The sequence below is a fragment of the Eptatretus burgeri genome, chromosome 6 (genome assembly GCF_056783735.1).
Source record: "Eptatretus burgeri isolate ZD-2024b chromosome 6, Ebu_testis_v1, whole genome shotgun sequence".
Lineage (NCBI taxonomy): Eukaryota > Metazoa > Chordata > Myxini > Myxiniformes > Myxinidae > Eptatretus > Eptatretus burgeri.
The window spans coordinates 102,294,861-102,309,860 of record NC_140966.1 but is presented as its reverse complement, the minus strand read 5'-3'; the positions used below and the strand labels follow the sequence as shown (position 1 = coordinate 102,309,860).

Sequence of the window (15,000 nt, the reverse complement as noted above, 5' to 3'; positions counted from 1 at the left end):
TCCTTCTCATGTTGGATAAAAAATAAAAAATTGCAAGTATTTATGACAGATATTTTACAATAGATGAACACAATTCCATAGAGGTGGAGGAGGAGGAGGAAGAAGGATAAATTACATGACAAATGGCTTTGTTTACAATACACTTTTTGTCTGTCCTTTATTTTATCCTATAATTGTATTACAGTCAGAAAAAAGAACAAACATAGAGTAACAACAGGAATTATAAACATTGTCACACCCATGAAACTGCTTGCTCTGCAATCTTGCATGAAACTGCAATCAAACAAAAACAAATACAGTGCAAAGGTTAATATGACAAGCTTTAAGAGATGCATGAAAGGAAAAACATGGAGGATATAACAAACACTGGAAGGAAAATGAAAAAAAAATAGGAGATGAAATGCAAATTTGGAAGATGGGAAGAAGAAAAATAGATGGAATGACAATGATCTTTGAAAAACTTGAATTACAGTGTCTATGTGGTTAGTTTGCTGTCACGTGGCCAGAAATTCTTCCATAACCACCAGCACCTCACAGTAACCACAGGGGTCTCAAAATCATCAGTTATTCCTCAGATTGTAGTGTTTACAGGTTTATCGCACTTCTCTACCACCGTACTGACATTTACACTGGACGAATTTATTATGAGGGTTCCTGAAAGCTCAAAATTACCTGAAACTTTTGAGCTCACAATCAGCTTCAAAAACATGGAGGTGTTTCACCAGGCTGCACCAGACGTGCCTTATAAGAGACCCTCAATACACATCTGAGAGACGGTGCTTAACACGAATACCTTGGCAACCCTCTCCTAAAGGACAACACTATGTCGATTTGAGGAGAAGGAAAGCCAGCTGATCCTTAGACTGACTGGAATCAGCACAGTATCGAACTACAACAAAGTGCCTTGATACTTTCCGTCGTCCTTTATGGCTGTGAATCATGTCTATAAAAAACTTCAACAATGAGACAAACAGGAAATCTTGAGGATAACCTTACTGATAAGATAACAAACGACGAAGTCCTTGATCAAACAAAAGTGATAGGAAAAAAGCTGACCTGATAAATGCCCATTTACGTCAGGCAGGCACCTGAGTACAAATGGGTGAGGGTAGGCTCCCTAAAAACATATTTTATGGCAAACTCCAATACATCATAAGGGACATGGGCTGACAAAAGCATCTATACAAACACATCTTGAAGTGGAAGCTCAACTGCTAAACAATCAACGATGACGGTGAATCATCAGCACAGAATATACCCTCATTGGTTGATAATGGCATCGGACTATTGGAGGACTAAGGAGGTCGCCTGAGACAACTCTGTTCTGGACAGGGACCAAATATGTAACATGTACCGGCTGCATCTGCCATTCAAGTTTTTGCTTTCAGTCATCGAAACCCTCATTCAAATGGATACGGTGGTAGACATCTTCATAGTACTGATGGACAGTGAACAGATCAAAAAAAATCGATGATGACTGCATGCTCTACGATTTGTACATGAGTCTGTATAAAACTTTTGCGGAAACAAAATTATCAAAAAAGAATTATTGAGACATTCCCTTTGGAACAACCATCAGACAGATTTTCATGCTAAAATTGTCTTCTGAATTGGTTAGTCTTTTGTTCACAAAGAGACCCTTATGTCTGTGAAAATTGTTCACACTTAAAATGGTTTTTAAAAAATTGTTTTCACATTTTTCAAATGCTCATAATGGAGCTTGGACACAAATCACATGCAAGACAAATAGATTAGTAGTAGACATCAGTGTACTTTAAAATGACTTCATATGGCATTGGTAGACAATGGACAAAGATATCTTGTACAAGGGATTTAAACCTGAGTTCTGAGCATCGTGAGGCCCGGGTTCAGGTGAGAACGTTAAACAGGCAAACCCAAGTTTGTTATTGTTAGTCTTTCATTGGCAAAGAGACCATTATGTGCATGAACCAAGTTCATAGCATAGCAATTGGTGTGTATATTTTAAACCTGGTTAATGACAATCATTTCCATCTGCCATGCTTTGCTCCCAATACTGCCATAGTCAGAGCTCTATAAAAGAGTTCTCTATTCTTCCCATTTCCACGGCCCGTAACCGGTGGTGCGATTCCACTGCCAGTTCATCTATCTGTGCATCCACGGATGCTCGGTCTCTTGCCAAAAATCAAATGCAGAACAGCTTTTGTACACCTGAGCATTCCTCCGTCGACTTCACATTTCACCCTACACTCATCAGCGAGCACCAAGCAGACCGTCAGAGTGCACTCGACTCGCAAGACGAGTGCTGTCGGAAATTGATTCCAGGCCAGATTCCCGAGTCTTTGGCAGCTCCTTAGTGCATCCTGGCAGAGCGACTCTCAGTTTCTGCTGTCGTAGTTTCACTTTGCATTTCCCTTGCGACTGTATGACGTGGAAATGAAACGACATGCTGAGATTCTTCGTTTTTGGCGATTGGTTTGGATATTGCAGAGGCATTGCCGCTCACCCGGAATCTCGTACTGAACCCAATTTCAAGATCGGAGTTGCTATAAAGTCCAAACCAGAGGTTCTAGCTTCACTTTGGAATTTCTCCAAGATGCCTGAGTTGAGCTCTTTGACTCGTGAGGTTCGGGAAATTTGGAAGAATTTCAGGTCAAGTATATTGTAAGGAATATCAATTAATGCTTTCCCACTGAGTCTAACCCGAAGACTTAAATTTGATGCGAATGGAGCGCAGAGAAGGAAAAGGTTAGAAAAGTCGAACAAACGGTGAAAGAGAACCCATACCACAGTGCTTGGAAGAGAACTTCAAAAAGATTCGATTTGATATGGATTCTAACACAAAACAGAGCTGAGGTGTAAAACAGAATAAACAAACCGAGATTGAGGGAGAGGAGAAGAGGGAGATCCCTAGAGAGCATCACCTTGGGACCACCAACCAAAAGGGGCACTGTGTAACAGTCACTGGGATTACCTTTGTATTAACACTCCTCTTAACCAGTACTATTTGTACCGAGATCTTCTTCACCAGGACAACCCGGCTTTCTCCCAGCTAAATTTATGCCAAATAACCTGAGAGCTGAGGGACACCGTGAATGTTAAAAAAAAAAAATTAAAAACTACAAAAACCTTTACTACCAAATATGCAAATAAGCAAAGGTGGAGATAAAATAGAAATTGAAAGAGAAAGTAAATTAACAAAGGAAAAAGAAGAACAATTGAAATCCCTTATTATCCTCACTTATTGGCATAATCAATGGGTTAACTTCTCACATGGACCAGATGATATAATATAAGGAGGAGATGGAGACAAAGGGGGGAAGAAAAGGAAGAGAGAAAGTCCGTTTCCCCTGATCACACTCATCACAACACTCCGTTTCTCCTGATCCTCCCCGACCCCCTCTCTACCTCCCCGCCCCCCTCCCACCCATCCACCCTTCTCCCTCTCTGCAAAAAGATTACTTTCACAGAAATCTGAGTCCACTCGTTGCCCGAAGCTGTTTTGGAGCCCATCATTGCACAGACATTGTCAGCACTTGGGCAGTATGGAGGATGTGAGGTGAACGTTAATACCTTTACGTTAATTTTGTATATAATATATATATATATGTATATATATATACATATATATACATATATATATATATATCACTTTTGAAGACAACTTATCATCCATAGATTGTCCAAATGTTGATAAAACATGTCCAACCAAATGTTTGATAAAACATACGTTCATAACCTCAATCTATGGGAAAACAACACGTGTACAATCTCAAAGTATGAAAATCTCAACAAATTTATTGAGCATCAAAGTGTGATTACACTGAAATTTGGAGAAGAATAAATATTCTGTATAAAGCGGTTGAGTGGGGAAGGAGTCATCCGCCTGTCCTCAGATTGTCAAAACATTCGTGTTCACCACCACAGTTGTGTGATCTGTGTGACATACACATTGAAAGAATGGTGCATGACGATGCTGTGTAAGAATTCAGAGAAGGGTGGTTTGATCCAAACCTCCAGGACCTCCTTTTTCCCCTACCAAGATCTATTTCTGGCTTTGTTCACATGGTTTAGAGATGAAGTGCAAACCATAGGTTACCTGTAATTGTTGTTATCAAAGAGAAAACGTTGTTGTACTCTTATAACGAGCAGTCCATCGTTGGTGTCTTTCCTGGGACAGGAGGTTGACTCTTGTGGATGCCTTTCTTGGACATTACTGGTTCCTTCAATTTATCAAATTTTTGATGGTGTCCTTCATCCTTCAATACATGGCTTTGCCTTCCTTGTGCATTTTTTTTTCCTTCAACCAATATATTCTGTAAACGAGAGTGCATAGAACACCTTACTCCACGCAGTCTTGAGGAAAAACGGACATGGGCAGGGTCTGCGAGCAGCAAATTTGATTGCTGGAAATGACGTAAAATATCGTAATATTTTGGCCAAGTACTGCGAAATAGAAGGTATTTGAAAGTACTAAAAAGGAAATTTATGTTCTACAGTGTTCAAGTACATAATTTGATTTAAATAAAAGAAAGATTTTTTGGGTTGTAGAAAAAAAATTAATTCCGGATGTTTACTGTCATTGATGCAGCATCTTTTACAGCACCTTATTTAACACGTTATATTAGTTCTTCATGTCCGTTGTTTTTTTCCTTTATGATGTCCCTAAAAACAGTAAGTTTCCTGTTTGTCAAGCAGGGAAACCAAATTAAATCATTCCAGAGTTTAAAAAAAAAAAATCATCTCACTCCTCTACATGCGTGCAATATACTTCAGCTTTGTTTTCTCATTCATGTTCTGATTCATGTTCAAAATATAACATTCAATTGAAATGAATTGTACCTATCCAATTGTAGTACTTATCCTTCATTTACTAGTAGTAGTACCGATTCTATGGTGGTAAAAGTTGGCATGGAGATCTCTATTCTTATTCTAATCTCAGTGTCACATTTTTCCATTCTCAGCTCTCAGGTTGTCCGAAATAAACACACTGTAGAAACTTGCTGAAGTTTCTAACCATGATCTAACATTATTATTTTTGGTACAAAACCCTTTCTCCACCAATGACCATTGTTTATCTTCCTCTGATGTTCATTCTCAAACCATACTTTTCTCTTCCTTAAGCCGCTTTCACACCTTGACGATTTCGCCAGTATATGCCGATTTATGAAAAATTTGTCTAAAACACTGGCACACGTCGAATACGTTATGGGTACGTTTTGTATACGTTAAGAACACGCTGAAAAACACTGCCATACATCGTAGTACGCTGGCTTTAAACGTTGTACTTTTGGGTTGTCCTCAAATTTTTGCATGCTTGAAATTTTACGACGTATGCCGGCGTATGACTTACACGTTCCGCTACGCTGGCCATAAGTTCTAGGCACGTTATGCGATCGTTAACACACGTCGACACACATTACTTGTAAGTTACTCATAAGTCGAAACACGTCGAGGTAATGTTTAGCGTACCCGAAACTTATTTCTAACCTATAAGTAACGTTTTGTAAGCACGCTACACGAACGTTGTTCACACTTTGCAACACGTTACTAGAAAAAGACGTAGACTTATTTGACGTCTTCAGGACGACAACAGAACTTAATGAACGCATTTCAAACTTACAGCTACCGTATAATGGCATATTGGCAGCGATTAGGGGATTTGGTATATAAAAAGGGGTTTCGCAGGAGGAACCCATCTTTTTTTGGGACTTCGTGGTGAGTACATGTCCATGTCATTCCGAGAGATGGAGGATACGGCAAGGCTGAGACGACAATACCTACCTGTCCTCCAACATCAACATGACCTCATCGAGTTGACACTGCACCAGTTGCGTGCCAATAGAGCTGGGAGAAGAATACGTGAACGGAGGAGAAGGAACTGGGTGAGACCATGGATCTGGAGGAGACGCCATTACGGCATATATGACCAGCTCATGGTGGAACTCCGGAACGAGGACCATGCATCCTTCATCAACTTCCTGCGAATGCCCCCAGCGATGTTCGACGAGCTGCTCGCCAGAGTGAGTCCAAGGATAACCAAGCAGTACACCTTCTACAGGGATCCGCTTGAGCCTGGCATGAGGCTGGCACTGAGCCTGCTGCTGTTGGTGCCGTGACTGTAGTGCTGTGGAAGCGATTTAACTCGTTCAATGAAAACGATTTCAATTGCCGAGCACCAGCGTCCAAAAACAATAGGTGAGTGACAGGCATTTATTAAAAGTGAAGTTGCAGCCTATGAATAGAAAACCTCATGTAATCGTCGACGATACGCTGCCACGCTATGCATACGTTAGAGTGGTTAGACTATCGTTGGGCATAGGTTGTGGACGCCTAAAACGCGCTAATCAATCGTTGGTATAACTTATGTATAAGTTATCGAAGCGTTCTTTGTTCATTACTAGTACATTATGCATTTGTCCAAGTCGTTTTGAATACTTTTAAAACTGAAACAAAAAAATAGTTCATCGTGGGAATGAGAAAAAAAAATAGCCAAAAAGAACATCGAACAATGGTGCAATGTATTCTCCTATTCGTGGACCCAACGAGGATCCATCATCACCCACACCTTCCCCATCACGCTCACCTACTACTTTGTACTGACATGGACCTACTACTACTACCAATACTACTGCTACTACTACTACTACTACTACTGACACGCTTACCTACTACTACTACTACTACTACTACTACTACTACTACTACTACTACTACTACTACTACTACTACTGACACGCTCACCTACTACTACTACTGATACTACTGACATTGACATCTACTCAACATGGAGTCTGGAACACTGACGGGTTCCTCTTGTGAAGCCCATTTGTATATACCAATTCCCCTAAACGCTGCCAATACACCGTTATACGGTAGATGTAAGTTAGAAACACGTTCAGTAAGTTCTGTGGTTGTCCGGAAGACGTCAATCAAATTCGTCTACATACGACAATGTGCGTTTGAGATACGTTACACATCGGTTCAAAGCACGCTACTCATAGGTTCAAAGCACCCTACTCATAGGTTCAAAGCACGTTACTCATAGGTTAAAAATTAAGTTTTGGGTATGCTAAACATTACCTCGACGTGTTTCGACTTATGAGTAACTTACAAGTAACGTGTGTCCGATGTGTGTCAACGATCGCAGAGCGTGCAGAGAACTTATGCCAGCGTATGCGGAACTTGTGAGCCATACGTCGAGTACGTCGTAAAATTTTCAGCATGCTTGAAATTTCACGACGTACTAGACGTACCACGGAATATGACAGCATACTTCCTCGTTTTTCAGCATGCTCCTAACGTATACACAACTTACCCATATCGTATTCGACGTGTGCCAGCTTGGTTCGGCAAATTTTTCATAGGTCGGCATACGCTGGCTAAATCGTCAAGGTGTGACTGCGATGTTGACACTTCCAATTTTTAGGCGGTTATGATTTAAATTGGCGTGCGGCAGCCTTTTAACAGGCCATGCCACGAGTTCGTCGGCGATACATGCAGCGTGCTATGCCTAAGTTAAACTATCTTTGGGCATAAGTTGTGAACGCCGACAACAGGCTAAGCATTCGTTGGTATAAGTTATCTATAACACAACGAAACGTTCTGTGCCCGTTACTAATATGTTATGCATACGACCAACACGTTATGAATATGACCAAAACTTAAAAAACCTCAAAATTTCAGCGTACGCCAACGTTTTACATACATTTTTATACGTTGCCATTGCTGGCTAAAACGTCAAGGTGTGACAGCGCCTTTAACTAGGTTTACCATATTTTTCCGTTCATCAGACGATTCTGGCAAAAGCACTGTTTCATCAGCGGGACTTAGGTTCTCAGGACTCGTACCATCACTTATTAAGCCTCCTTTCATCTCACCAAACTCCTTGAATATCATTCCTGTAGACAAAGAGAAAGATGAGGCAATGCACGCATGCTCGATGGCATGCACAACAAGCATGTTGTGGTCAGAAGAGATTTGTGCATTATCCAAGTACCTGAGTTCTAAAACTATTGAGGGTTTGATTTACGAATGTTGAGTAAGCCTTGATAGGAAAGGGAAGTTTGTTACATGGTCGTTTCTGGGTTGTCTGCTCAGAGATTAGAGTCTAGTTTAACTGAAACTGCCATCCTGGTGAAGTTCTGGTTAGATGCGCTGCATCCTTTGGATTGGGGATGTAAAGCTGGCTACGTTGGATTATGGACTTTAAATATCCCACAACTATATAAAAGAGTAGACCATTGTGTGCCGGTACCTTGGCCACATTCCCGGCCTGGAGATTAATAGGATATGTAAGTTCATGATAAAGGGTTGTCTGAGAGGCTTTCAAAAGGTTATACGAAGAAGATTCTCACAATAATCTAAGACATGCTAAAGATGTTTATTTTTTACTATGCGAGTACGTATAATTAGTAACAAAACGTATCAAATAATTTTTTTTCCACTTTTAGGGCTTTCTTTTCCCACATCTCAATGTCTTCGAAAAACCCTATTCTCTACCTTCTGCTGCAGAATCATTTGTGCTTTGAATCCCATGTGATGTACAGTGGTTCAATGTCCATATAATATAAAAGATCTCACAGATGCTGCAGAAAGGAGTAGGCCCAGGCTATTGTGTGCCAGTACGTATGTTTGTGTTGAATGATTGTTGTCACAGGGCTGATAGGATGGGATTGAGATACGCGCAATCGCTTCCAAGTTGTCGAGCCTGGGTACGAATCCCAACCTAGCTATAAACTGTCATCCCGGTGTTTCAGAGGCGAGGTGATTCATCAATGTGTGTGCTGTACCTAGGATGGAAGTTAAACTGGGCGTTCTGGCTGCTAGCATTAGTTGTGGACATTGAAGATTCAACGGTGTCCTTTGCAAAGAGGAGGCAAGCTATCGGCAGCACCCTCAACAAGTTCCATATTCATGCCCTGACTTCGAAAGTCTGAGTGGTGACCCGACCAGGATTGTAGCCTATTAACTGCTTCAGTAGCACTGACACTCTGCATACGGCATGCTACATGATGATGATTGTTGTAACATTTTACAAACTTGCATGACTGATACACACTGATCTTTTCAGTAGTAAACCAAGGTATTGATCTCTGGAAACCTATCTCCATCATTGCATTGTACCTCATGGTGGCTGCATGGTAACACCGTATTGGAACCGCTTCCTGCTTACAGGTGAACAAGAGCTATGTGATGTGCTGGGTGAGCCATCCAAACTACTACATGATCCCCGGCGTTCCCTGACATGTGCTTGGGTGCACGCACATCAAATCCCCCAGGGAAACTTCATGGGTGACTACAACCCACGGTATGACCAACGTCTGCCAATGCTAAGACCTGCATAGTGCAAAATTGTGGTGTACAATGGAACTCCTCATGTGTAATGGACGATCAACAAAAGGATCGTTTTGTTAACGAAAAATCTGAGATGTTTGATCTCTATCACGTCTAAAAATATTGTATTGAACTTCTATAACTTTACTGAAGGCAAGTTGGATTGTTCTGTTTGTGGTTCCCACCAGAGATCTTATCACGTATGTAACATAAGCAGGACTCCACCATCAGGCCATCTGGATCACCGGAAATCCATTTATTATTTTTGTGTCAGTCCCTTGGGACAACCACCAACAACAACTAACAACAACACTGTAGTTGCTTCTGAATTGCAGGCACTTCAAACATGCATTACATCTTCCCCTCCAAGATGGAAAAGAGCAGTGATTAAGTTATTGTTACATGAACAAATAGTCCAACTCAGTCTAAAACAAAACAACAGATTCAACTCTTAAAATCCACATTGCATTGCAACAAATCAGATCCAACTCAGTACAAGCAAATATTTACAATTCATCACAAGTCGAGTCTGTCTGGTCTACGACTGATATGACCACTATGAGTCCGAGTTATGCAAGGGGTAAGTGAGCGAGCTGTAGACACTGGTGGGGTGATTGCTCTGCCTGGCTCACCCAGATCTACAGAAGGTGCAGTGTCACAAGTTGGAGGCTTCAAGTCTGACAAATGGCTTGAGCCATCACTGACCTCATTGGTAGCGTTATCAGTATCAACGAAAGACCGATCGAGGGTATCACCTTCATTGGCTACACTGGTGCTCTTACGTAAATGTCAACGGTTACGGTGATACGTGTCACCCTTTTGTTGGGACTGAACAACGTACGAACATGGCTCAGAGTGCTCCTTCACAATCACAGCTGGTATCCACCATTTGGAACATACAGGAGGCTCCATTCTAACTTCATCATTCAGATGTAATGGTGGAAGATCTTTGAGTGAGTGAAAATCATGGTAGAACTTCTGCTTTGCTTTTTCCAAGTCGAAGTATCTTTTCGTGACATCACGGTTGCAAGCCAAAAGCACCAGAACACCGTGGGCAATGGGAAAGGGTATTCCTCGGACGTCTTCCCATCAGTAATTGAGCCAGTGATAGGTTAATGCCTTCCAATGGCGTTGTGTGATAATCTAGCAACACCATGTGCTTGTCTGTAGATTTTTGCCAGTCGTTTTACAGTTTGTACAGTCCTCGCGACTTATCCATTTGAACATGGATATCTGGGACTAGACGTTCTAAGGATGATTCCGTAATCTTTGCAGAATTTCCTCACAAATTGTGAGTTGTATGTAGATTGTAGTCCCATTATCACTCCGTAGAGTCTCTGGTAAAACATGTCGACTGAACTGTGCTTTCAGTTGCTCAAGAGTTGTACTGCAGCATAAATCCTTCACTTCATCCACCTCAATGAATCTGGAATAATAGTCAACCATTATCAGGTATGTCTAAGCATCAGACTAGAACAGGTCTGTCCCAATTTCACTCAAAGATAAATTTGGTGTGTAGGAGTTTGTTTCAGAGGCTCAGCAGGCAGGCGATTTTGATAGTCTGCACAGTGGAGCAGTTCTGAACAATTTGCTCTATGTCCGCATTCATGGAGGGCCAGTATCGAACCTCCCAAGCTCGTTGCTTACACGTGACTATTCCAAGATGCCATTCGTGAATCAGGCTCAGCATGCAGGGTCTCAGAGTGAGTGGTACGACAATTCGCATGCCTTTGTATAGGATGCCATCTGTAACCAAAAGTTCACTCCGGGAATCTCAGTATGGTCGAAGACCGAGTGATGCACCTTGCCTGGCATCTGGCTACTCATCAAGAATCAGGGACTGTAACTGAGTAGTTTTTTGAAGACCAGCATACCTCTCGTCAGAGACAGACAGAAAATCCAACACTGAAATGAAATCTGCTCCAAGTTGTCCAGTTCTGAATGAATATCTGGCAGGTAGGCTCGAGAAAGGATGTCTGGAAGCTGCATATCCTCCCATCTTTTGTACTGAATGTTGAAATCATGCCATTGCAGTCGCAGTAGTATGCTCTGCAGTCTCATCGGTGTGGACAGCAGTGGATTATTGGTGGTCATTGTAGACGGTGACTCTTCTCCCAAAGCTATAAGTGAAACTTCTTGCACGCATGGACTATGGACAGCATCTCCTTTTGAACTTTTGGACTTTTGAAATTGAACAAATTCCTGATATAACAAAGCCGAATCCCAGCCAATCGTGGGATGTTCAAAGTAGACGGATGCCATCGTTTATGTATTTCAGATACCAGCTTCGGATGGCAAGGATGTACGGAGTTATTTGCAGATCACTTCTGACACCATGTAACATAAGCAGCACTCCAGCGTTAGGCCATCCGGATTACCGGATGTCCGTTTATTATTTTTGTGTCATTCCTTTGGGACAACCACCACCACCACCATCAACAACACTGCAGTTGCTTCTGAATTGCAGGCACTTCAAACATACATTACAACATGATTCTGGGGTAAATATTTCAATTCTTTCCATTGCCTACTCATGGCCTTGTAATTGTTGTGCGAAGTACACCGTTGTCTTCTAATGTCCTTGTGATGATGTATCCAAACCAGTGTTTCTAGAATGGGAGCAAGAAAGCCAACTTGATGCATTGGCATCTTCAGCCACTGTATGCTGGATTGAGTTGCTTCGAGTTGGCTGATAGACTGACTTCAATTGGTTAATGCTCGACTCTAACTTGAAGTCAGGGAGATTATCATTATAAAAGGCAGAGTGCTGTCCGTTCCCCAAAATAAACAGAACTTGGCCAATGAGAATCACTGCCACATTTATCATGGACTTTATCATGTCGAACTAAACAGCTTTTCTGTGATTTTTATCACAGGATTGTTGGTTTGTTATCATTGTCATCAAAAACATTGAACTCAACTGTTTTTGTGGCCTTCGGGACTGTTTTGTTTCATTTTTTGCTGATGCTGCTTGACAAGAACAGCAGAAAAGAATCCCACTCCCAGATTATAGTTGAATTGCGTCGGCCTTAAGGCGCTGTCACACCTTGACGATTTAGCCAGCGTATGCCGACTTGTGAAAAATTTGTCTAAAACGCTGGCACACGTTGAATACGTTATGAGTAAGTTTTGTATACGTTAAGAGCACGCTGAAAAACACTGCCATACGTCGTAGTACGCTGGCTTTCATCGTTGTACTTTGCGGTTGTCCTCATTTTAGCATGCTTGAAATTTTACGACGTATGCCGGCGTATGACTCGCACGTTCCGCTACACTGGCCATAAGTTGTAGGCACGTTATACGATCGTTGACACATGTCGAGACACGATATGCGATCGTTGACACACGTCGACACAAGTTCCTTGTAAGTTACTCATAAGTCGAAACACGTCGAGGTAATAATTAGCGTACCCAAAACTTATTTCTAACTTATGAGTAACGTGCTTTGAACCTATGTGTAACGTATTTGATTGGTGTCTTCCAGATGACCACAGAACGTGTTTCTAATTTACAGCTACCATACAATGGCGTATTGGCAGCGTTTAAAAAACAACAAAAAAAACAACAAAAAAAACAACAATAACTTCCGATATTTCATCACGTGCCGTGACGTCACATCCGATTGCCTCTTCAGTTTGCTCATGTCTTATTCTTAGTTCCTCCTCTGTGAATATTTTCTGTTTGAGGATATTGTCACGTCGACGTCGAAACTTAAAAGCAAATGTCCGAATATATTTTAAAATTCGTGATAGACTAAAAAAAAAATAATAAAAAACAACAACAACAACTTCAGATATTTCGTCACGCACCTTCACGGAGCCAAGGAGATAAAAAGAAAATGTGCCTTGATGGAGAAAATAAGTTTCGGGTATGCTAAACATTACCTCGACGTGTTTCGACTTATGAGTAACTTACAAGGAACTTGTGTTGACGTGTGCCAACGATCGCATATCGTGCCTACAACTTATACCAAGCGTAGCGGAACGTGTGAGCCATACGGCGAGTACGTCGTAAAATTTTCAGCATGCTTGAAATTTCACGACGTACGAGACGTAGCACGAAATATGACAGCATACTTCATCGTTTTTCAGCGTGCTCTTTAACGTATACACAACTTACCAATAACGTATTCGACGTGTGCCAGCTTGGTTCGGCAAATTTTTCATAGGTCGGCATACGCTGGCTAAATCGTCAAGGTGTGACAGCGTGGTTGACACTTTCAATTTTCAGGCGGTTATGATTTAAATCGGCGTGCGGCAGGTTTTTAACAGGCTACGCCACGAGTTCGTCGGCGATACGTGCAGCACGCTATGCCTAAGTTAGACTATCGTTGGGCAGAGGTTGTGAACGCCGCCAACAGGCTAAGCATTCGTTGGTATAAGTTATCTATAAGACAACGAAATGTTCTGTGCCCATTACTAATATGTAATGCATATGACCAACACGTGATGAATACGACCAAAATTAAAAAAAAACATCAAAATTTCAGTATACGTCAATGTTTTACATACATTATTATACGTTGCCATTGCTGGCTGAATCGTCAAGGTGTGACAGTGCCTTTATGGAGTGGCAGAGCAATCATTGCATGATGAACGATTGCCAGATCTTCCAAACTCACTAAATATCCATGCTGGCACTGTCTTAACAACATCTGCTATCATTGGCCGATTAAGCACACGTTTCTGATTGGCTGAAAAACTCCAACTTGCTTCTCATGAGGTTATCATCATAATTTATTGTCAGGGAGAGGCACGGATGCACCAGCATTGAGCTGCCATTGTCACAATGACAGACTATTGTCAGAGTTTCAAGATGTTGTAATGATGGCATCAAGCTGGCCATCTTGCTCCGAGTCTATACCTACACTTAGGTCGCTGTACAAAAGAGAATTTCTCTAATTTGAAAGACAAACTTTTAAAATAATTTTTCGACTCTAACATGTTCAAAACTTCAGACTTTGTTGTGCTGAAATCGCTTCTTTCCTCCGTCATTCTGATCGATTTGACCAGTTGATTGAACGATTTTGAAAGTGTAAATTGTATTTCTTGAAACATTTTCATGTCGGTGTGGCCTAATGCCGAGTTTGGAGTAAATCTGAAGCAGCAGATTTAGTATTCATGTTTGCCAGGGGATTTGTAAATGATTGAACAACAATATGAACACACAGACCACGTGTTGTTTCCAGACCCAAGCACTTTCTGCCAAAACTCGACCCTGCGGTGCTGAGTGGAGGGCGTGCAGAGCTGGTGGTGAGAGGCACATCCGTGACACCCTCATACTCCTCACACTGCACTCATACACATCATGTGCATCTCTGTGTTCGATGCAAGAGGATGTTTCAAATTTGACCCATACTATTTCGTGAAGGTGCAGTCGTGTACTTACTGCATGTAGATGAATCATTCTAAGAGAATGTCTTTATAGTACTGTATTAGCAACCAATACCCATAATCATGTGTTTCTATCACATGTCAATGCAGTAACTGAAAATCAATATGGCAGCGAGTGAGATAGCGAAGAGGGCAGAAGAGTGATTGGTAAATTTCTTGGCAGTGAAGGCATCGAGCCATGTTAAAAGTTGCAGACAAGTGGCTGCACCCCACGACGACAGTTACCTGTCAAAACTGTCTGTGTTTCACTGATGCAAATAATTTAAAGATGGCTGTGAAAGTGTACAAAATG

The 15,000-nt window shown here is 41.5% G+C and overlaps 1 protein-coding gene across 17 annotated transcripts in view; it reads left to right on the top strand.

The window, feature by feature from the left end:
* LOC147025481 (uncharacterized) overlaps positions 1–15,000 on the top strand; it is a 187,246-nt gene that overhangs the window by 87,368 nt on the left and 84,878 nt on the right. For all 17 annotated transcript variants that reach the window (XM_085886488.1, XM_085886486.1, XM_085886482.1 and 14 more), the window contains 2 exons: positions 9,157–9,289; positions 14,504–14,567. In XM_085886488.1, coding sequence (XP_085742614.1) covers positions 9,157–9,289; positions 14,504–14,567 — 197 coding nt within the window. The remainder of the gene's footprint in view (positions 1–9,156; positions 9,290–14,503; positions 14,568–15,000) is intronic.